Source organism: Oncorhynchus clarkii, chromosome 10 (genome assembly GCF_045791955.1).
Source record: "Oncorhynchus clarkii lewisi isolate Uvic-CL-2024 chromosome 10, UVic_Ocla_1.0, whole genome shotgun sequence".
NCBI lineage: Eukaryota > Metazoa > Chordata > Actinopteri > Salmoniformes > Salmonidae > Oncorhynchus > Oncorhynchus clarkii.
The window spans coordinates 60,688,869-60,713,574 of NC_092156.1; the positions used below are offsets into that span (position 1 = coordinate 60,688,869).

At 41.6% G+C, this 24,706-nt stretch overlaps 1 protein-coding gene and 1 pseudogene across 1 annotated transcript; both read right to left on the reverse strand.

Annotated features, from left to right (window-relative positions):
- Window positions 1–1,214: 1,214 nt before the first annotated feature.
- On the reverse strand, window positions 1,215–7,126 carry LOC139418884 (sialic acid synthase-like). The gene is made up of 6 exons (XM_071168650.1): window positions 6,877–7,126; window positions 5,774–5,989; window positions 5,012–5,111; window positions 4,647–4,801; window positions 4,007–4,273; window positions 1,215–3,684 (listed from the first exon to the last, which is right to left on the reverse strand). Exons 1-6 carry the CDS (start codon window positions 7,006–7,008, stop codon window positions 3,466–3,468), a joined length of 1,089 nt encoding a protein of 362 aa, XP_071024751.1. The 5' UTR covers window positions 7,009–7,126; the 3' UTR covers window positions 1,215–3,465.
- A 4,778-nt stretch (window positions 7,127–11,904) lies between these two features.
- LOC139419306 (sialic acid synthase-like) lies at window positions 11,905–20,715 on the reverse strand (annotated as a pseudogene).
- Window positions 20,716–24,706: the final 3,991 nt, after the last annotated feature.

Below are 24,706 nucleotides of genomic sequence, written 5' to 3' on the forward strand. Positions count from 1 at the left end.
ACGATGAGCATGCAGATGAGCTTTATTTATATTGAACATTTTACAACATTGTGCCCGACTGAACGCACCTGTTTCTTTCTTTTTTTATACAGTACCAGTCAAAAGTTTGGACACACCGCTTCATTCAATTGTTTTTCTTTATTTTTTTACTTTTTTCTATATTGTAGAACAGTGAGGACATCAAAACTATGAGATAACACAGAATCTTGTAGTAACCAAAAAAAGTGTTAAACAAATGAAAATAATATATTTGAGATTCTTCTAGCCACCCTTCGCCTTGATGACAGCTTTGCACACTCTTGGCACACTCAACCAGCTTCATGAGGAATGCTTTTCCAACAGTCTTTAAGAAGTTCCGACATACAGTGGCTTGCGAAAGTATTCACCCCCTTAGCATTTTTCCTATTATGTTGCCTTACAACCTGGAATTAAAATAGATTTTGGGGGGGGGTTGTATCATTTGATTTACACATTCCTACCACTTTGAAGATGCAAAATTGTTTTTATTGTGAGACAAACAAGAAATAAGACCAAAAAAAATGAAAATTGAGCCTGCATAACTATTCATCCCCCCAAAGTCAATACTTTGTAGCGCCACCTTTTGCAGCAATTACAGCTGCAAGTCTCTTGAGGTATGTCCCTATAAGCTTGGCACATCTAGCCACTGGGATTTTTGCCCATTATTCAGCAAAAAAAAGCTCCAGCTCCTTCAAGTTGGATGGGTTCCGTTGGTGTACAGCAATCTTTAAGTCATACCACAGATTCTCAATTGGATTGAGGTCTGGGCTTTGATTAGGCCATTCAAAGACATTTAAATGTTTCCACTTAAACCACTCAAGTGTTGATTTAGCAGTATGCTTAGGGTCCTGCTGGAAGGTGAACCTCCGTCCCTGTCCCTGCCGATGAAAAACATCCCCACAGCATGATGCTGCCACCACCATGCTTCACTGTGTGGTGTTCTCGGGGTGATGAGAGGTGTTGGGTTTGCGCCTGCGCCAGACATAGCATTTTCCTTGATGGTCAAACCCTCAATTTTAGTCTAATCTGACCAGAGTGCATTCTTCCATACAGTGGGGCAAAAAAGTATTTAGTCAGCCACCAATTGTGCAAGTTCTCCCACTTAAAAAGATGAGAGAGGCCTGTAATTTTCATCATAGGTACACTTCAACTATGACAGACAAATTGAGAAAAAAAATCCAGAAAATCACATTGTAGGATTTTTAATGCATTTATTTGCAAATGGTGGTGGAAAATAAGTATTTGTGGTGGAAAATAAGTACTTTTTTGCCCCACTGTATGTTTGGGGAGTCTCCCACATGCCTGTTGGCGAATACCAAAAGTATTTGCTTATTTTTTCTTTAAGCAATGGCTTTTTTCTGGCCACTCTTCCATAAAGCCCAGCTCTGTGGAGTGTATGGCTTAAAGTGGTCCTATGGACAGATACTCCAATCTCCGCTGTGGAGCTTTGCAGCTCCTTCAGGGTTATCTTTGGTCTCTTTGTTGCCTCTCTGATTAATGCCCTCCTTGCCTGGTCCATGAGTTTTGGTGGGCAGCCCTCTCTTGGCAGGTTTGTTGCCGTACCATATTCTTTAAATTTTTTAATAATGGATCTAATGGTGCTCCGTGGAATGTTCAAAGTTTCCGAGATTTTTTTCTAACCCAACCCTGATCTGGACTTCTCCACAACTTTGTCCCTGACCTGTTCGAAGAGCTCCTTGGTTTTCATTGTGCTGCTTGCTCGGTGGTGTTGCAGACTCTGGGGCCTTTCCAAACTGGTGTATATATACTGAGCTCATGTGACACATTGCGCACAGGTGGACTTTATTTAACTAATTATGTGACTTCTGAAGGTAATTGGTTGCACCAGATCTTATTTAGGGGCTTCATAGCAAAGGGGGTGAATACATATGCACGCACCACTTAGTTATTTTTTTCATTTCACTTCACCAATTTGGACTATTTTGTGTATGTCCATTACATGAAAACAAAATAAAAAATCAATTTAAATTACAGATTGTAACTCAACAAAATAGGAAAAACGCCAAGGGGGTGAATACTTCGGCAAGGTACTGTATGCTGAGTACTTGTTGGCTGCTTTTCCTTCACCCTGCGGTCCAACTCAATTGGGTTGAGGTCGGGTGAATGTGGAAGCCAGGTCATCTGATGCAGCACTCCATCACTCTCCTTGGTCAAATAGCCCTTACACAGTCTGGAGGTGTGGTGGGTCATTGTCCTGTTGCAAAACAAATGATAGTCCCACTACGCGCAAACCAGATGTGATGGCGTATCGCACTTAAGTATGCTGGTTAAGTGTATCTTGAATTCTAAATAAATCACTGAGTGTCAGCAGCAAAGCACCCCCACACTTCCTCCATGCTTCACTGTGGGAACCACATGTAGAGATCATCCGTTCACCTACTCACGGGTCTTCCTTTCCTGTGGCAGTCCTCATGAGAGCCAGTTTCATCATAGCGCTTGATGGGTTTTGACTGTACCTGAACTTAAAGTTCCTCTAATTTTCCACATTTACTTTAAGACAAAGTCAGTCATGGACTGTCGTTTGTCTTTGCTTATTTGGGCTGTTCTTGCCATAATATGGACTTGGTCTTTTACCAAATAGGGCCATTTTCTGTATACCACCCCTACCTTGTCACAACACAACTGATAGGCTCAAACGCATTAAGGAAAGAAATTCCACAAATTTACTTTTAACAAGGCACACCTGTTAATTTCATTCCAGGTGTCTTACCTCATGAAGCTGGTTGAGAGAAGGCCAAGAGTGTGCAGAGCTGTCATTAAGGCAAAGGGTGGCTACTTTGAAGAATCTCAAATATATTTTTTGGTTACTACATGATTCCATGTGTTATTTCATAGTTGATGTCATCACTATTATTCTACAATGTAGAAAACAGTAAAAAAATACAGAAAAACCCTGGAATGAGTAGGTGTCTCCAAACTTTTGACTGGTACTGTACATACGGTATTTTTTCACTTTTGACACTCATTTGTACCAGAATTGTATCACAAAATAATATAATTTCAATCAAGGAGTGTGATTTCGTATGAAAAAGATAAAAACAATCATTAATATTTGGCATTTTGTATTTGACATTTCTGTAGTGCAACATTACTGGCCATTTCATTTATAAGTGAACAGTTAAACATTCAATTAGAATGCAATCATTTCAGTCACTACTGAACCTACAGTTTGTATTTTCTCTTCTTAACTTGGCACTTGTAGTCAAGTCTGATTCATTGAATGTTTCCATCTAGTGAAAAAAACATGAAACCAGAAATATAAAGCATGTCCCCTTCAGTGAAACTTCTGAGCCTCTAAATAATATCTAGATTATCGATGTTCACACAACCATCTTTTCACTTTTCTCAGCCTGTAAAAGTGCATTGTGTTGTTTGGCATTGTGGTTACGGTATTACCATGGTTACAGTAGGCTATTACAAGGGTGATTACTCCACTCTGCACTTGATCTTTTTGCCGTAGCTGTCGACCACATCCGGGGTGATGCTCTCGTCTTCCTCCACGTCCTCTGTGACGGACTTGCCCACCAGCTGGAAGATGTCCTCGGGGGGAATGCCCTTCGGCTCGCCCACCTTCACCCCCAGCATGTCCATACTCAGCACAGTGCCTTTGGGGATTGCCACCTTGGCCACCACTGATTTCCCCAGCTGGAAGAGAACACAATCAATATATTAAAATAAGTTCTGACATCCTTTCCTGTTTGAAGCAACGTACCAAAGATCATATAGCCCATAGGGTACAGAGTTTTTCCAAGTCAGATGACAAGGTTAAGAAAAACACTCCTGGCCCTAACACACACACCCACCCCTGAATTGGAATACATGCTTAAATAATGTTTGTAAAAAAAATGACCCAATTGTCTTACATCAGATAGCCTGACTGCCATTAACCATTGCAGATGGCCATGTGGTGGCGTAACAATAACGTCATCTGTTGGAATACAATGGAAAGTACCCATCCAGGAAGTACCTTATCGTGGCATGGCTTCTCACAGGGCAGCATCTGCTTGATGCCCGTCCCCAGAGACCTCTCCACCAATCGAATAGCTTTCACCAGCTCTGTCAGCTCAGAGGGCTCCAGAGAAGCTTCGTGGTCACTTCCCTTCCAGCTCTTGTCCAGGGTCACATGACGCTCAATGACCTTTGCCCCCAGCGCCACTGCTGCCACAGAGATGTGGATCCCAGACTCGTGACCGGAATATCCAATGGGAATATCAGGGAATTCCTTCTGGTATTCCTATGAACGAGATCATGGGTCATTTTCCTGCCTCGAAACATGTATTCTCTCTGGATTTAGCCTTAACCACAGACTAGCAATGTGACTGTTGCACAAGTGGTCCACTGGGGCAGGAGGTAGCCAAGTGGTTAGAACGTTGGGCCAGTAACCAAAAGGTTGCTAGATCGCATCTCCGAGCTGACAAGGTATGTCATTCTGCCCCTGAACAAGGCAGTTTACCCACTGTTCCTAGGCATTGTAAATAAGAATTTGTTCTTAACTGACTTGCCGAGTTAAATACAAAATGTAAATAACAGAAATAATATGCACTGTGTGTTTAGGGGTGATCTTGCCCGAAACAATTCCTTCATTCAAACCAATGAAAAACTCTTACTGCGATGACACGCAGGTTGACATCTTCAGCCTCCAATGGGTAGGCACTGGTGCACTGCAGGATGCAGAAGTTCTGATTGTGTTTCTTGACCGTCTGGTAGACCCGTCTCATTGTCTCCATTGACTGCATGCCACTGGACACCACCATGGGGCGACCTAGCATTACACCAAAGAGACTTGAGATTTCACACAACAAAATCTACGCTTCGCTTTATTCTTGATATTGCACATTTTTTTTACTACACTTTCATGAGTATAAAGTAGACCAAATAATCAAACTACTTCAGAAGCTAAAATGCTCATTTTTACATTAAGCAGCCTAAGACACCACAATATCTATCATCCTGTAAACTTTAAATCACTGACCTTTTTTTGCAGTCTTTTCCAGATAGGGAAAGTTATTGGTGTCCCCTGAACCGACTTTGAAGAAGGGCACATCAAGCTCATGTAGGAACTCCACAGCCATCTAACAAGAGATATACAACAAATCATGAATAACAGTTTTTATATGCATTTTACAGGCTGATTCAATGTAGTACCACAGTAGGAGTCATAATACCCCAAGAAACCTAACAGTCACACAAGGGAAATGGTTCCAATTGTTTCCCCCACCATTCATTTTTCCCATAGGGGATTTTTAGAAACTCTTAAAATAAAGGCTGTGTTTCATGTAGGATCAACCCCTGGCACGACGTTTTGATAACCCTGTAAATCTCTCTAGGACAAGGTGACTCATCACATTTATTTGCCTGTATTTACCCCACAAAAAAAAAAAGAAGAAGCTACTTAGCTGCTAATAAAGAACTACAAACACCATAAAGAACTACAAACGCCATGATGATCTCCATGACACTGCTGAATAGAGGCAAAGGTAAGAATCTCTGGATTAACTATATACAAATCATCACCCTGTCCGAGAGAGATTTAGATGGTTATCAAAACGTCACGCCAGGGTAAGGATTCAGTAAACACAGCCCTTATTTTAGGCATTTCTAAAATTCCCTACAGGAAAAATGAATTGTGAAACAATTGGAACCATTTCCCTATTTGACCGCTAGCTTTTATGGGTATTATGACACCTCCACAGTGGGGCTCTATGGGCCTATTCCACATCACCATCATTCTTACCTCGTCCATTCCTGAAGCAGTAAAGAAAATTCCAACCTCCTTTGCATAGTTCTGCAGCTCTAGGTATTGTACATGACTGAACTCAAGATGGCGCTTGTGCTCTCCGTACGTCTTTCCCCAGGATTGTTTGGAGGTGTACGGACGCGCCAGGGCACGCTTGTTGAACTTGTACTCAAGCTCACTCTTCTGAAACTTGGCGCAGTCTGCGCCGCAGTCCTGTGAATTGATTGTCAATATGAGTAGGGTCACATAGTTGTAAATTGGTGTTGCCAAGGAGGATGAGGAGGAAACATTGTTTCAAATCTTCTATCATGTATTGAGACTTTGGGGTGTGAACCCACCTGTGCCGCATGTCATGATGACACACCTGTCTCAAACAATGAGAGAAGATTTGAAATAAACAAGATGGCGACAGACATTGTCGGATTACCTCAGAGCAAAAACATGAATAAGATATTAATCGCCAAGTTAAGGTTGGTCGAAATTTCACTGTGCTACACCAAACAGTACCTAACCTGTAACTCACAGTAAGGCCAGAAAGGCATTTCACTGTACTTGTGCATGTGACATTAAAAAACTTAAACTTGACTTGAAACTTGGATACCAAAAATCTTTGGTTAAATCACATCATGTGCAACAATCTATAGCTAACACACCCACTGCCTTTCATAAAACACAGTCAAATGGTGTGATCATTTTGTATATGGGGGTGGGTATCTGTTGTGCCATCTCTGGCTCTGGTAGGAATTCAATTTCCACCAATATCAGTCCTTAATAAATTGACCAATAGATGCCCATGGTCTCAATGGCACAAGTTCACAATTTGAAATACAGCCCCAGCAAGCAACAGAGCAGGCTATTGTCATTTTACAGTCATATGGGCACTGGAATCGATCATTTCCTCATTGGCACAGTAGTAGGGCAGCAGTCCAACAAGAAGCAGTGTCATCCAAGAGACTGGACTGTCAGTTTTTAAACTGCCAAAATAGTCAAATGCATTCATACTAAAGAAGCCGCTAGTTAACTAGCAAGTAAGTCAGTACCATGGTCCCCAATACAGCAGCTGAGCTAAGTTAACTAATTCATTTTGCTACTAACATTACCTTGGCCATCTTGATCATTTTCTTGGCAATTTCAATATCTCCCTGGTGGTTCTGTCCAATTTCTGCAATAATAAAACAGGGGTTAGAACCCCCAATCATCCTGCCAGGACAAAGCTCGAATTTCAGAGGCATTTTAGATATGTGATAAATGCGGTTTCCTAAAAAGTTTGTAGCGATAATATGGCTAGGTTCGCTTGCTCTGAACCAGTAGTACAGAAACAGTCAGGTGTGGGTTCTCGTGGAAGAAGTCGAGCTAATTTACACGTTGCACATCCGGAATCCACGTGGTTTCCTCTCCACTCATGTTTCAAAATAAAGGTTCTCCCTTCACTCACAGGTCATTTCAGGATTCTCAAGAGTCAAAATGTGAGACATTGTAATTAATACTTTCAAATATATATATATATTATTATTATTATTATTATTACAGAAGATGTATAAACGTCAATAATTATTTGTATACAGTGTATTTGACTTTTTTTAACACAAAATTCTATTTCACATCCTCTGATATAGAAAAGTAAACATCCAGCACATGTATATAAATAAATGTACCTTATATAGACAGGCAAGTCTACTATATTCTCAAATCAAATCAAATCAAATCAAATCAAATCAAATCAAATTTTATTTGTCACATACACATGGTTAGCAGATGTTAATGCGAGTGTAGCGAAATGCTTGTGCTTCTAGTTCCGACAATGCAGTAATAACAAGTAATCTAACTAACAATTCCAAAACTACTGTCTTGTACACAGTGTAAGGGGATAAAGAATATGTACATAAGGATATATGAATGAGTGATGGTACAGAGCAGCATAGGCAAGATACAGTAGATGGTATCGGGTACAGTATGTACAAATGAGATGAGTATGTAAACAAAGTGGCATAGTATAGTATAAAGTGGCTAGTGATACATGTATTACATAAGGATACCGTCGATGATATAGAGTACAGTATATACTCATATGAGATGAATAATGTAGGGTAAGTAACATTTATATAAGGTAGCATTGTTTAAAGTGGCTAGTGATATATTTACATCATTTCCCATCAATTCCCATTATTAAAGTGGCTGGAGTTGAGTCAGTGTCAGTGTGTTGGCAGCAGCCACTCAGTGTTAGTGGTGGCTGTTTAACACATGGCCTTGAGATAGAAATCCAGCGATGCACCTGTACTGACCTCGCCTTCTGGATGATCTCAGGCAGTGGCTCATGTTGATCTTTATTGCCTTCCTGTGACATCGGGTGGTGTAGGTGTCCTAAGTTTGCCCCCGGTGATGCGTTGTGCAGACCTCACTACCCTTGGAGAGCCTTACGGTTGAGGGCGGTGCAGTTGCCATACCAGGCGGTGATACAGCCCGCCAGGACATTGTGTCTGTAGAAGTTTGTGAGTGCTTTTGGTGACAAGGAATTTCTTCAGCCTCCTGAGGTTGAAGAGGCGCTGCTGCGCCTTCTTCACGATGCTGTCTGTGTGAGTGGACCAATTCAGTTTGTCTGTGATGTGTATGCCGAGGAACATTGCTACCCTCTCCACTACTGTTCCATCGATGTGGATAGGGGGGTGTTCCCTCTGCTGTTTCAAGTCCACAATCATCTCCTTAGTTTTGTTACGTTGAGTGTGATTATTATTATTATTATTACCACTGTTGTGTCGTCCGCAAACTTGATGATTGAGTAGGCGTGCGTGGCCACGCAAACGTCAATAATGTGGGGCCCCAGTGTTGTATACTCACCACCTGGGGGCGGCCCGTCAGGAAGTGTACTATGGTGTTGAATGCCGAGCTGTTTGAACAGCATTCTCACATAGGTATTCCTCTTGTCCAGATGGGTTAGGGCAGTGTGCAGTGTGGTTGAGATTGCATCGTCTGTGGACCTATTTGGGCGGTAAGCAAATTGGAGTGGGTCTAGGGTGTCAGGTAGGGTGGAGGTGATATGGTCCTTTTAGCTCACTGGTATAGGGATTGATTGAATATGTCCGTAAACACACCGGCCAGCTGGTCTGCGCATGCTCTGAAAGCCTTGCGAGGGTTAACACGTTTAAATGTCTTACTCACCTCGGCTGCAGTGAAGGAGAGACCGCATGTTTTCGTTGCAGGCCGTGTCAGTGGCATCCTGGTCCGTGACTGGGCTGGGTTTCTTCCTGTAGTCATTGACTGTAGACCCTGCCACTTTGTCTCTGTACTGGCGCTTAGCTTGTTTGATAGCCTTGCGGAGGGAATAGCTGCACTGTTTGTATTCGGTCATGTTACCAGACACCTTGCCCTGATTAAAAGCATCACACGAATGCTGCCATCAATCCAGTTTCTGGTTAGGGAATGTTTTAAACGACAGTAGTCGTGGTCAGCTTTTCCGAAACAGGGCCTTATATGCGTCGCGGAAGTTAGAGTAACAATGGTCCAAGGTCTTTCCTCCCCTGGTTGCGCAATCGATATCTGATAAAATTTGGGGAGTCTTGTTTTCAGATTAGCCTTGTTAAAATCCCCAGCTACAATGAATGCAGCCTCCGGATAAATTGTTTCCAGTTCGTTCAGAGCCATCGATGTGTCTGCTTGGGGGGGGATATATACGGCTGTGATTATAATCGAAGAGAATTCTCTTGGTAGATAATGCGGTCTACATTTGATTGTGAGGAATTCTAAATCAGGTGAACAGTTCCTGTATGTTTCTTTCATCGCACCATGTCATAGTCATAAGGCATACGCCCCCGTGCACCGCTTCGGATTGCGTCTCTCCAGTAAGCCATATAAATAAATGTACCTTATATAGACAGTCAAGTCTACTATATTCTAATCTAATCTGTTTGTTTCTACCTATAAAAAAAAGTATAAATAAAAAACTGGCTTCTGACTATACATCACCCAGTGCCATGTTCAGTATCCAAACGTTGCAGATAGAAATTCAATGAATAGAGCCGACGTGATTCCTAACATGCAAACCTCACCAATCACCAAGGTTATTATAGTTTTGTAATTTAATATAAAACACATATTTTTTATTCGATTTTAGATTTTTATTTGAAATTAAGTTGAGTTTTAGGTCGTTTTCAGACTTGATATACTAGTTTTTATTCGGTTTCGTTTTTGTATTATTTCGTTTCAGCTTTAGTTTCAGGGACAGAAAGTAGCCTGTGCGTGGAATTCTAGGAGCCATTTACGTTTACTAGGACTATAGTTTGTGTTTTTTCGGGATGCCACTTCGTTCCAATGGGGGCAGTAATACTAACGTTATGGGCCAGGTCATATGTCCGGCTAGCTCAATCTTGACGTGACTTGGATTTAAAAGATTAATAGCCTAGACTGGTCCAATAATAATGGTGGAAGGAAACTCTCTTGCCCAAGTTTACACCAATTCAAAGCTTTAAAAAAAAACTTTAGTAGATTTAAAAGATTAATAGCCTAGACTGGTCCAATAATAATGGTGGAAGGAAACTCTCTTGCCCAAGTTTACACCAATTCAAAGCTTTAAAAAAAAACTTTAGTAGTAGATGTAAGAAGAATCAAGTTGCCTACCTTTACCTTTATCTAAGTGAAAGACAGGGGAAAAAAACAAAATGAAGTCAAGGCACATTTGTTATGTTTATGTAATATTGTAGAATTTTGAAACTGAAAAACACATTTTTGGATGACAGCCAGGTGCATTTTGTTACACCAAAATGAACATCTGTTTTAGAGGAATGGGGATCAACAGTCTGCCACACAATTTTTTTTCAATTGTCCACAATGAACGCTTGTGATGCAGTGTAAATATTATGTAACTAATCAAATTTTTATTATTAAGTTATTAAGGTTAAATATGTCATTCACTAACACCTTCAAATAGGGTTAATAAAAAAAACGGCTGCAACAACAGCAAAAAACGTCCACATTTAACATGTTATGTTTATGTAATATTGTAGATTTTTGCATCTGAAAAATATATTATTGGGTGACAGCCAGGAGTATATTGATTGTTACACAGAAATGACCATCAGTTTTTTCGTGGGAATGATGCAACTAAAGTATACATTAACAAATGCATTTACATCACTTCCAAAATAAAAACATTTAATTGAGGAGGATTACCAAGATGGCTGCACAGTGGCTTCAATACAGCGCCACCTGTCAGTCCTCCAGGGTTTATGCACATCATTGTTCCGAAAACTCCATTAGTTAAAAAGGGCTTAAACGATAGTTTCAGTATAGCTTTAGTTTTTAAAATGTTTTTCTTAATTATTTTATTTCAGTTTAATAAATAGTTTTTCATTTTTTAAATGTATTTTATTTTAAGTTTTTGTTTTCCATATTTAACCTTGCCGGCCACATTGCATGTGCGAGCGATGCAAAATGACTGTACACTTACATGTTATTCAATCATTTCCCCCACATCTCTCACATGCTTAAACGTGCCTCTGTGTAGCCAAGAGCTAAAATAGAACTTGGTTCTATTTGAGATGCACATGTGTTGATTGTCGCCTCCTTATTGGATATAAGGACAAAGATACTAACCCACGTGGATGCTTCACATTAATCCACAGATTAAAGGGGAAACCTAGTTAGTTTTTAGATAGGGTTCTTTGATTAATCTCTTCTCGTTCAACTGTCAATCACCCACGTGGGTTCGTATGCTCGTGAAAACCAATGAGTAAAATGGAGAGGGGGGACTTGCAGGCGTTAAGGTTCTGAAATAGAACCAAGTTCTGTTTTAGCGCCTGGCTATGCAGACGCCCGTTGACTCGCATGAGCAGTTAAATAATTGAATAATGGGTACATTTATTTTGCAACGCTCTCGCACAAAACGCGGCGGCCTGGTGATACAGATAGTAGTTGGGATTGATGGTCTGTTTACATAGCAGGTAATGATAATTAACGTGGCAGGTTAGGTGAATTAACATGGCAGGTTAGGGGAACCAACACAGTAGGTTAGGTGAAATAACAGGTCAGGAGACTGAGGTTAAAGTGAGGATATGGATTAGGGTTAGGCGTTGCTACAACACTAAAGTTGTCAACAACTGTTGTCCCTGACGCGACCACTAGATGAAGATGTAGGTCTACTCCATCTAGCCACAATGGTAGAAATGTAAACAGACGATCAGTCCTGACATACCATCAATATCATAACATCGGTCTAGTCAGCATGTTAACATGTTTGTTTTACATAGCATCTTTCTATCTGAACGTTCCACAACGTTGTGTCCGGCTGAACGAACGCACACCTGGTTGACTCAGCCCTTGTTGTTGTAGCCATCCACCATACGTGGCGTGATGCAGGAGAGATGCCCCCTGGCTCGCCCACCTTCACCCCCAGCATATCCATACTCAGCACCGTGCCTTTGGGTATCACCACCTTAGACACCACTGACTTCCCGAGCTGGAAGAGAAAATAATATGGAGATTTCCTCCTACAGTATGTGCTGTTGTAGGCTATACAGTACAAAGAGAATACTTGATGTAAGGGAGGTTTATGACAAACATAATGGGCCAACCTTATAAAATAAAATGAATATAACATCATTATAATTTTTTGAGAAAGTCATTACAAACGTCAATGGGAAAAATACTTATTTACATTAGTATTCCGGTGCCCCAGCACATTGACTCTGTACCAGCACCCCCCTGTATATATTGACTCTGTACCAGCACCCCCCTGTATATATTGACTCTGTACCAGCACCCCCCTGTATATATTGACTCTGTACCAGCACCCCCCTGTATATATTGACTCTGTACCAGCACCCCCCTGTATATATTGACTCTGTACCAGCACCCCCCTGTATATATTGACTCTGTACCAGCACCCCACTGTATATATTGACTCTGTACCAGCACCCCCCTGTATATATTGTTATTTTTTACTGCTCCTCTTTAATTACTTGTTACTTTTATCTCTTATTCTTATCCATATTTGTTTTAACTGCACTGTCGGTTAGGAGCTAGTAAGTAAGCATTTTGTTGTATTCGGAGCATGTGACTAATGAAATTGCTGATTTCATTCAGACCCTTTGCTATGAGACTCGAAATTGAGCTCAGGTGCATTCTGTTTTCATTGATCATCCTTGAGATGCTTCTACAACTTGATTGGAGTCCACCTGTGGTAAACTAAATTGATTCAACATGATTTGGAAAGGCACACACCTGTCTATATAAGCTCTCACAGTTGACAGTGCATGTCAGAGCAAAAACCAAGACATGAGGTCGAAGGAATTGTCCGTAGCACCAAGACAGGATTATGTAGAGGCACAGATCTGGGGGAGGGTACGAAAACATTTCTGCATCATTGACGGTCCCAAAGAATACATTGGCCTCCATCATTCTTAAATGGAAGAAGTTTGGAACCTCCAATACTTTTCCTAGAGCTGGCCAAACTGAGCAATCGGGGGAGAAGGGCCTTGGTTAGGGATGTGACCAAAAACCCGATGGTCACTCTGAAAGACCTCCAGAGTTCCTCTGTGGAGATGGGAGGACCATCTCTGCAGCACTCCACCAATTCAGCCTTTATGGTAGAGTGAACAGACGGAAGCCACTCCTCAGTAAAAGGCACGTGACAGCCCGCTTGGAGTTTGGCAAAAGGCACCTAAAGGACTCTCAGACAATGAGAAACATGATTCCCTGGTCTGATGAAACCAAGATTGAACTCTTTGGCTTGAATGCCAAGCGTTACTTCTGGAGGAAATCAAGCACTGCTCATCACCTGGCCAATACCACACCTACTGTGAAGCATGGTGGTGGCAGCATCATGCTGTGGGGATGTTTTTCAGTGGCAGGGACTGAGAGACTAGTCGAGGGAAAGATGAACAGAGCAAAGTACAGAGAGATTCTTGATTAAAACCTGGTCCAGAGCGCTCAGGACCTCCGACAGGGGCGAAGTTCACCTTCCCACAGGACAACAACCTTAAGCACACAGCCAAGACAATGCAGGAGTGGCTTCGAGCAAGTCTCTGAATGTCCTTGAGTGGCCCAGCCAGAGCCCGGACTTGAACCTGATCGTCCGGACTTGAATATTGAAGGAGGATGAGCGCTTGCTGGCTGCTTTGCCTTCACTCCGCAGTCCAACTCATCCCAAACCATCTCAATTGGGTTGAGGTTGGGTGATTGTGGCCAGGTCATCTGACGCAGCACTCCATCACTCTCCCTCTTGGTCAAATAGCCCTTACACAGCCTGAAGGTGTGTTGGGTCATTGTCCTGTTGAAAAACAAATGATAGTCCCACTAAGCTAAAAAAAAAAAGATGGGATGGCGTATTGCTGCAGAATGCTGTGGTAGCCATGCTGGTTAAGTGTGCATTGAATTCTAAATAAATCAGATGGTGTCACCAGCAAAGCACCATCACACCTCCTCCTCCATGCTTCAAGGTGGGAACCACACATGCGGAGATCATCTGTTGACCAAATTTGGACTCAAAGGATTATTGGTGTCCTTTAGTAGTGTTTTTTTGCAGCAGCAATTCGACCATAAAGGCCTGATTCACAGTCTCCTCTGAACAGTTGATGTTGAGATGTGTCTGTTATGTGAACTTTGCGAAGCATTTATTTGGGCTACACAAACTCTAAATGAACTTATCCTCTGCATTAGAGGTAACTCTGGGTCTTCCTTTCCTGTGGCAGTCCTCATGAGAGCCAGTTTCATCATAGCGCTTGATGGTTTTTGCGACTGCATGTGAATAAAAAAAAAATTCCGGATGTCTTCATGTCTTAAAGTAATGGACTGTCGTTTTCTTAGCTCATTTAAGCTGTTCTTGCCATAATATGAACTTGGTCTTTTACCAAATAGGGCTATCTTCTGTATACCACCCCTACCTTGTCACAACACAGCTGATTGGCTCAAATGCATTAAGGCACACCTGTTAATTGAAATGCATTCCAGGTGACTACCTCATGAAGCTGGTTGAGAGTATGCCAAGAGTGTGCAGAGCTGTCATCAAGGCAAAGCATGGCTACTTTGAAGAATCACAAATATACAGTTGAAGTCGGAAGTTTACATACACCTTAGCCAAATACATTTAAACAGTTTTCACAATTCCTGAAATTTAATCCTAGTAAAAATTCCCTGTCTTAGGTCAGTTAGGATCACCATTTTATTTTAAGAATGTGAAATGTCAAAATAATAGTAGAGAGAATTATTAATTTCAGCTTTTATTTCTTTCATCACATTCCCAGTGGATCAGAAGTTTACATACACTCAATTAGTATTTGGTGGCATTGCCTTTAAATTGTTTAACTTGGGTCAAACGTTTCAGGTAGCCTTCCACAAGCTTCCCACATTAAGTTGGGTGAATTTTGGCCCATTCCTCCTGACAGAGATAGTGTAACTGAGTCAGGTTTGTTGGCCTCCTTGCTAGCAGATGCTTTTTCAGTTCTGCCCACAAATGTTCTATGGGATTCAGGTCAGGGCTTTGTGATGGCCACTCCAATACCTTGACTTAGTTGTCCTTAAGCCATTTTGCCACAACTTTGGAAGTCATTGTCCATTTGGAAGACCCATTTGCGACCAAGCTTTAATTTCCTGACTGATGTCTTGAGATGTTGCTTCAATATATCAACATAATTGTCCTCCCTTATGATGCCATCTATTTTGTGAAGTGCACCAGTCCCTCCTGAGCAAAGCACCCCCACAACATGATGCTGCCACCCCTGTGCTTCACGGTTGGGATGGTGTTCTTCGGCTTGCAAGCGTTCCCCTTTTTCCTCCAAACATAACGATGGTCATTATGGCCAAATAGTTCTATTTTTGTTTCATCAGACCAGAGGACACTTCTCCAAAAAAGTACGATGTCCCCATTGTGCAGTTGCAAACTGTAGACTGGCTTTTTATGGCGGTTTTGGAGCAATGGCTTCTTCCTTGCTGAGCGGCCTTTCAGGTTATGTCGATATAGGACTTGTTTAACTGTGGATACAGATACTTTTGTAACTGTTTCCTCCAGCATCTTCACAAGGCTCTTTGCTGTTCTGGGATTGAATTGCGCTTTTTGCACCAAAGAACGTTCTTCTCTAGGAGACAGAACACGTCCTCTTCCTGAGCGATATGACGGCTGCGTGGTCCCATGGTGCTTATACTTGCGTACTATTGTTTGTACAGATGAACGTACCTTCAGGTGTTTGGAAATTGCTCCCAAGGATGATCCAGACTTGTGGAGGTCTTCAATTATTTTTCTGAGGTCTTGGCTGATTTCATTTTATTTTCCCATGATGTCAAGCAAAGAGGCACTGAGTTTGAAGGTAGGCCTTGAAAAACATCCACAGGTATTCCTCCAATTGACTCAAATTATGTCAATTAGCCTATCAGAAGCTTCTACAGCCATGACATTTTTTGGAATTTTCCAAGCTGTTTAAAGGCAGAGTCAACTTAGTGTATGTAAACTTCTGACCCAATGGAATTGAGATACAGACAGATTATTTCACTGTAAACAATTGCTGGAAAAATTACTTGCGTCATGCACAAAGTAGAAAACTATAGTTTGTTAACAAGAAATTTGTGGAGTGGTTGAAAAACAAGTTTTAATGACTCCAACCTAAGTATGTAAACTTCCGACTTCAACTGTAAATATATTTAGATTTGCTTAACAATACAGGATTCCACATGTGTTATTTCATAGTTTGGATGTCTTCACTATTATTCTACAATGTAGAAAATAGTCAACATAAAGTAAAAACCCTTGAATGAGTAGTTGTGTCCAAACTTTTGACTGGTACTGTGTGTAAATGTGATATTCCGGTTTTAAATGTTTTATTAATTGGCAAACATTTCTAAAACCTTAAGTCATTATGGTGTATTGTGTGTAGATTGATGAGAGGGGAGAAAAACGATTTAATACATTTTAGAATAAGGCTGTAACGTAACAAAATCTAGAAAAAGGAAAGGGGTCTGTATGCCATTCATAATACTAACATTCTCCAAAAATGATGTCATATTTATTTTAAATGAAACCTCCCGAGGCCAGCTCACCTTGTCATGGCAGGCTTTCTTACAGGGTAACATCTGCTTGATGCCCGTGCCTTGGGCCTGCTCCACCAGGCTCTGACCAGCTCTGTCAGCTCAGAAGAATCCAGCGACGCTTCGTGGTCGTTGCCCTTCCAGCTCTTGTCCAGGGTCACGTGACGCTCCACCACTTTTGCCCCCATTGCCACTGTGATGCTGATTCCCCTCTCATGGCTGGAATATCCGATGGGAATATCAGGGAATTCCTTCTGGTATTCCTACAGTATGTCAGGGAAATGGAGAGTGAAATAGCATGGGTCAATTAATTTCCTTCCCATCGGAATCTCTCTCTCTCTCTCTCTCTCTCTCGCACTCTCTCTCACATTGCTGTGCACTTGACTCAACCGACGTTTCTTTATGATATTACCCCGGGGTGACAACAGATAATGTGCTGATCCTGCTCGACAACCCCTTCCTTGTAATAAACCAATGGGAAGTCTTACTGCTATGACACATAGGTTGACATCCTCAGGGTCCAATGGGTAGGCACTGGTGCACTGTAGGATGGCGAAGTTCTGATTGTGTTCCTTGACCGTCTGATAGACTCGTCTCATTGTCGCCATTGACTGCATCCCACTATACATCACCATAGGCCGTCCTGAAGTTAAAACACAGTTCAAATTTCTACAGTAATTAACTTTACTGATAAGACCCATATTAATCAAGATCAAATTTATTTATATAGCCCTTCGTACATCAGCTGATATCTTAAAGTGCTGTACTAAAACCCAGCCTAAAACCCCAAACAGCAAGCAATGCAGGTGTAGAAGCACGGTAGCTAGGAAAAACTCCCTAGAAAGGCCAAAACCTAGGAAGAAACCTAGAGAGGAACCAGGCTATGTAGGGTGGCCAGTCCTCTTCTGGCTGTGCCGGGTGGAGATTATAACAGAACATGGCCAAGATGTTCAAATGTTCATAAATGACCAGCAAGGTCAAATAATAATAATCACAGGCAGAACAGTTGAAACTGGAGCAGCAGCACGGCCAGGTGGACTGGGGACAGCAAGGAGTCATCATGTCAGGTAGTCCTGAGGCATGGTCCTAGGGCTCAGGTCCTCTGAGAGAGAGAAAGAGAGAAAGAGATAATTAGAGAGAGCATACTTAAATTCACACAGGACACCGGATAGGACAGGAGAAGTACAGATATAACAAACTGACCCCAGCCCCCCGACACATAAACTACTGCAGCATAAATACTGGAGGCTGAGACAGGAGGGGTCAGGAGACACTGTGGCCCCATCTGATGACACCCCCGGACAGGGCCCAACAGGAAGGATATAACCCCACCCACTTTGTCAAAGCCCAGCCCCCACACCACTAGAGGGATATCTTCAACCACCAACTTACCATCCTGAGACAAGGCCGAGTATAGCCCCGGGTATAGCCCGAGTATAGCCCACAAAGATCTCCCTCCGGGGGGGGGGGGGGGGGGGGGGGGGGCGCCAACACGTTACCGTTACACACTTTGACTACACATTCAGAGTATACTATAATTGGTAACATTTGACCTTTACCACGGTAACGTGTGGCAAAGATGTAGTACATACAGTGCCTTGCGAAAGTATTCGGCCCCCTTGAACTTTGCGACCTTTTGCCACATTTCAGGCTTCAAACATAAATATATAAAACTGTATTTTTTTGTGAAGAATCAACAACAAGTGGGACACAATCATGAAGTGGAACGACATTTATTGGATATTTCAAACTTTTTTAACAAATCAAAAACTGACAAATTGGGCGTGAAAAATTATTCAGCCCCCTTAAGTTAATACTTTGTAGTGCCACCTTTTGCTGCGATTACAGCTGTAAGTCGCTTGGGGTATGTCTCTATCAGTTTTGCACATCGAGAGACTGACATTTTTTCCCATTCCTCCTTGCAAAACAGCTCGAGCTCAGTGAGGTTGGATGGAGAGCATTTGTGAACAGCAGTTTTCAGCTCTTTCCACAGATTCTCGATTGGATTCAGGTCTGGACTTTGACTTGGCCATTCTAACACCTGGATATGTTTATTTTTGAACCATTCCATTGTAGATTTTGCTTTATGTTTTGGATCATTGTCTTGTTGGAAGACAAATCTCCGTCCCAGTCTCCATCAGGTTTTCTTCCAGAATGGTCCTGTATTTGGCTCCATCCATCTTCCCATCAATTTTAACCATCTTCCCTGTCCCTGCTGAAGAAAAGCAGGCCCAAACCATGATGCTGCCACCACCATGTTTGACAGTGGGGATGGTGTGTTCAGCTGTGTTGCTTTTACGCCAAACATAACGTTTTGCATTGTTGCCAAAAAGTTAAATTTTGGTTTCATCTGACCAGAGCACCTTCTTCCACATGTTTGGTGTGTCTCCCAGGTGGCTTGTGGCAAACTTTAAACAACACTTTTTATGGATATCTTTAAGAAATGGCTTTCTTCTTGCCACTCTTCCATAAAGGCCAGATTTGTGCAATATACGACAGATTGTTGTCCTATGGACAGAGTCTCCCACCTCAGCTGTAGATCTCTGCAGTTCATCCAGAGTGATCATGGGCCTCTTGGCTGCATCTCTGATCAGTCTTCTCCTTGTATGAGCTGAAAGTTTAGAGGGACGGCCAGGTCTTGGTAGATTTGCAGTGGTCTGATACTCCTTCCATTTCAATATTATTGCTTGCACAGTGCTCCTTGGGATGTTTAAAGCTTGGGAAATCTTTTTGTATCCAAATCCGGCTTTAAACTTCTTCACTACAGTATCTCGGACCTGCCTGGTGTGTTCCTTGTTCTTCATGATGCTCTCTGCGCTTTTAACGGACCTCTGAGACTATCACAGTGCAGGTGCATTTATACGTAGACTTGATTACACACAGGTGGATTGTATTTATCATCATTAGTCATTTAGGTCAACATTGGATCATTCAGAGATCCTCACTGAACTTCTGGAGAGAGTTTGCTGCACTGAAAGTAAAGGGGCTGAATAATTTTGCACGCCCAATTTTTCAGTTTTTGATTTGTTAAAAAAGTTTGAAATATCCAATAAATGTCGTTCCACTTCATGATTGTGTCCCACTTGTTGTTGATTCTTCACAAAAAAATACAGTTTTATATCTTTATGTTTGAAGCCTGAAATGTGGCAAAAGGTCGCAAAGTTCAAGGGGGCTGAATACTTTCGCAAGGCACTGTATATAACAGTGTTAAATTGAATCCCTGACCTTTTTTGCAGTCAGTTCCAGATAGGGGAAACTGTTGGCATCGCATGAGGCAACTTTGAAGAAGGGCACCTCAAGCTCATCCAGGAAGTCCACAGCCACCTAACAAACGTTGCAAAACAGTTGGGGTAGTCATGCATGTTTTGCTTGAAATCCGGAATATCTACACAGTCACCGCGGACTAATTCAATAGACATTAATCATGGAATAACCTCTTACCTCGTCCATTCCAGAAGTGGTGAAGAAGATTCCAACCCCCTGTGCATATTTCTGGAGCTCTCTATATTGTTCATGACTGATCTCCAGATGACGCTTGTGGTCACCATATGTCTTTCCCCAGGAATGTTTGGAGTTGTACGAACGCTCCAGGGCACTCTTGTTGAACTTGTACTCAAGCTCACTCTTCTGAAACTTGACGCAGTCTGCCCCGCAGTCCTGTGAATTGGTGCCAACATGATGCCAGCAGTTTCTCTGACACAGATCAAGCCTAGTCCTGGACAACAAAAAAAGACTCAATTCTGCATTTCGCATGCTTTTTGTCCAGAACTAGGGTTAATCTGCATCCAGGAAACTAGTCCTTAAAGTCTTACAATGTCTCTTCATTTAGCTTCCATTACCTTAGCCATCTTGGTCATTTTCTTGGCGATTTCAATATCTCCCTGGTGGTTCTGTCCAATTTCTGCAATAATAATAATAATAATAATAATCATCCTGCCAGGACAAAGCTCGAATTCTCAAATTTTCAAAGTAAAAGTGATAAATTAAGTTGGTAAATGATTAAGAGCCTATGGCAAATTAATCACGCTCTTTTTAAGGATGAGATTTTCAGTGGCAGTCTCGCACAGTGGATCGAGGAAGAAATTGCTTATCGTCTGCCCTTTTATACAAATCCCTAAAGTCAGCCTATCCAATGATAAGCCAGTGTCCTCACCAGTCAAGCAAAAAGTGACTGCTAGGACCTGTTTTTTGTAGTCTGTGTGATAGTCTATTTCTGTTCACCTTATGGAATCTTCCTTAGTCAACCTGTTTTGGCAAGAGCACAAACAAATCTGGGACAGGCTCCTTTTTTGTGGGTGACCCAAATATTAGAAAATATATTCAATAAGGAAATTGTACAGTGAGGCTGTAACGCCCTGACCTGAGAGAGCTTTTTATGTCTCTATTTTGGTTTGGTCAGGGTGTGATTTGGGTGGGCATTCTATGTTTTTTTTCCTATGTTTTGTATTTCTTTGTTTTGGCCGGGTATGGTTCTCAATCAGGGACAGCTGTCTATCGTTGTCTCTGATTGGGAACCATACTTAGGTAGCCTTTTCCCACCTGTGTTTTGTGGGTAGTTGTTTTCTGTTTAGTGTTCTGCACCTGACAGGACTGGTTCGGTTCTCACGTTGTAATTTTTGTTCTAGTGTTCAGTTTCAATAAAAATCATGAACACAAAAATCATGAACACTTACCACGCTGAGCTTTGGTCCGTTCCTTCATCAGACGACGTCCGTTAGACCAAGTTCTTTCTCATGTACAGTTTAGACATGTACAATTAGTGAAGGAGTCTTATAAGTAGGATGTTGTTTTTTACTGGGAAAAAAGACCCACATTGAACACAGTTTATTAAAAATATGATTTATTTTGAGAAAGTGTCAAATTCTGTTTTATATTACTGTTTTATATCTTTACCTTTTTATAGCATTATATCATCTTAGTATGACTGTTTTTATATATCTTTAGGGATTGAAAGTAGTGTTAGGTTCAAGCTCTTTGTGTATGAGGTGTCATTATTTAGTGGACTGCAGTGGACTGTAGGAATGCGTACTCTAACTCAAGGCCTCTCCTGACTGATAAGAAATCCTGTGACATGCACAAAGAAATCCTGGGTGATGGAAAAGTACTGAAGTTAATTTTTGCGGAACGGAGAGGGTGAGAGCTGTGGGTGTAAGTGGACACGGCACTGTATTTAATGCATGTATTCAGCTGGACATCTCTGTTGAGTACACGTTTGAAACGTCACTAAGTTTGGGCTCTTTTGTATGATAAATATGTCTATGGTATATTGAGATATTGGTCTTCTTTGGAGTTGTTGGTAAGATATCACACTTAAGGAACAGAGCGTTTTCAGTAGAGAGTGAGGTTTTCAAAAGTTTAACCAAATCTTAGATATGGCCATTTAGGGAACATCCTGTGTGTGTGTGTGTGTGTGTGTGTGTGTGTGTGTGTGTGTGTGTGTGTGTGTGTGAGAGAGAGAGAGAGAGAGTGACAGTTGGATACATCATGTCAGTAACTGGTGGATAGAGCAACCGTTACTAAATCTGAGGGGATAGAGATAGTATTTAGGACTTGACAGCGTATGGTTGTGGGGTTGTAATTGTATCTCACACAGATTCCCACCGGACAAGAATATATTGTGCACATACAAAATATTCCTAAATAAATGAATGAATCAAGATATTCAGACTAGAAAATGAACACAATTAGTGAGTGATGATTGGTGCTGAAAGGATACACTAAAAAAGCTCTTCCTGCCTCCCAATCCACCGACTGGTGAGCACAAACAGTGAAGCAAGCAGAAGAGAAGTTTAAAAGTGGGTATAGAGGCAGTCACAGTAAGTTTCCAGAGACAGGAAAGGACGTCTCAGAGGATGTGTTGAAAGAAGTGAACATGTTATCACTGAGCTATAATAAGAACTACAGACAGCCTCCAAGATGGCTGAACACCGATTTGTGGGGGCAGACATCTTGCTAGTTCTGGTTTCCGGAACTCATTAGTACATGCCCACTAGCACTGGAGCCCAGCCAAGATGTGCATTCCAGGAAAAGCCAGAGCAGGCTGTAGATATTGATTAGTGGTGGAGGGGAAATCTGCAGGCATGAAGAACCACCACACAACCCTGACACAACAACTGAAAACATGAAGAAAATAAGTACGCAAGTAAGTTATTCAGTACTAAGAGGACAGTGGTCTAGCTTGCTCTATCTGTTTTTGTTTCTTTGTTTTTTAACCTTTATTTAACTAGGCATGTCAGTTAAGAACAAATTCTTATTTACAACGACGACCTACCCCAGCCAAAGCCGGCTCGTTCGGCTCAGCTCACCAAAAACGGCTCTTTAAAAAAAAAAAACAATGTTTTGTATTTTTTCAAGTCAAACAGTTTACGATAGTTTGACTATGATTGGTGTTAAATAATTATAATAAAATTATTAACTGAAATCATATTCTGCCTGAACCACAATGTATTTAAAAATGCATTTGTGGCCTGCTGGAGGTCATTTTGCAGGGTTCTGGCAGTGCTCCTCCTGCTCCTCGTTGCACAAAGGCAGAGGTAGCGGTCCTGCTGCTGGGTTGTTGCCCTCCTACGGCCTCCTCCACGTTTCCTGATGTACTGGCCTGTCTCCTGGTAGCGCCTCCATGCTCTGGACACTACACTGACAGACACAGCAAACCTTCTTGCCATAGCTCGCATTGATGTGCCATCCTGGATGAGCTGCACTACCTGAGCCACTTGTGTGGGTTGTAGACTCCGTCTCATGCTACCACTAGAGTGAAAGCACCGCCAGCATTCAAAAGTGACCAAAACATCAGCCAGGAAGCATAGGAACTGAGAAGTGGTCTGTGGTCACCACCTGCAGAACCACTCCTTTATTGGGGGTGTCTTGCTAATTGCCTATAATTTCCACCTGTTGTCTATTCCATTTGCACAACAGCATGTGAAATGTATTGTCAATCAGTGTTGCTTCCAAAGTGGACAGTTTGATTTCACAGAAGTGGGATTGACTTGGAGTTACATTGTGTTGTTTAAGTGTTCCCTTTATTTTTTTGAGCAGTGTATATAAACAAAGTGCATATAAAACTAACCATTCAAAACGAATATAATCTGAACAGCATAATAGCATAATATAATATTTTACCATATCAAATGAAAAATAAATAATAATGTGCAAAACTGCATCATCCCACTTAAAACATTAAACTGGTCCCTCTTTTCTGTCACAACTCTGTCACATGTCCTGTGGTTACATTTGCTTCTCTCTGGTGGCTGGCTGTGATTCGCTTCAGGCTCTAACTACCAGCCTATCGAATCCCCGAGCTGACAAGGTAAAAACCTGCCCCTGAGCAAGGGCGCCGAAGACATGGATGTCAATTAAGGCAGCCCCACTTCTTGGTAGCTGCCCTTGAGCCTGGTCCCAGATCTGCCAACTCTATTCCTGACTTTGTCAAGGCAAAAATCGTTGGCATGAGTGACAGAGTTGGCATAATAGCACAAACATACTGTCAGTAGTATATGATACCTGATGGTGTGGATCACTGTAACTAACTGAGAAATGCAGTTGGAATGTAATACAGTATAGGTCGACAGTGGCCCATCACTGCTATAATAGAGACCAATTATCAAATACACCACGAGTGAAATTAGAAGTCTATCAAATTGCGTATAGATATCAGAGACATCCCATATCCCATTGACTCTAAATCTTCGATTAACCTCAGGAGAGATGAAAATTATGATTAAAGACAAGCCAGTATTGTTGACAGTATAATTCACGTGTCTTTGCACTTAAAATATATATTTTTTTCTTTGAACCAATCGTTGCTTTACTAATTTTTTTAGTGCAGAAAATATGATGCACATACCCTGCATATAGATGGCTATAAATTAAATGACTAATATTCTAATTCCAAATTATATTGTACCCTTGAGATTCAAGATTGAC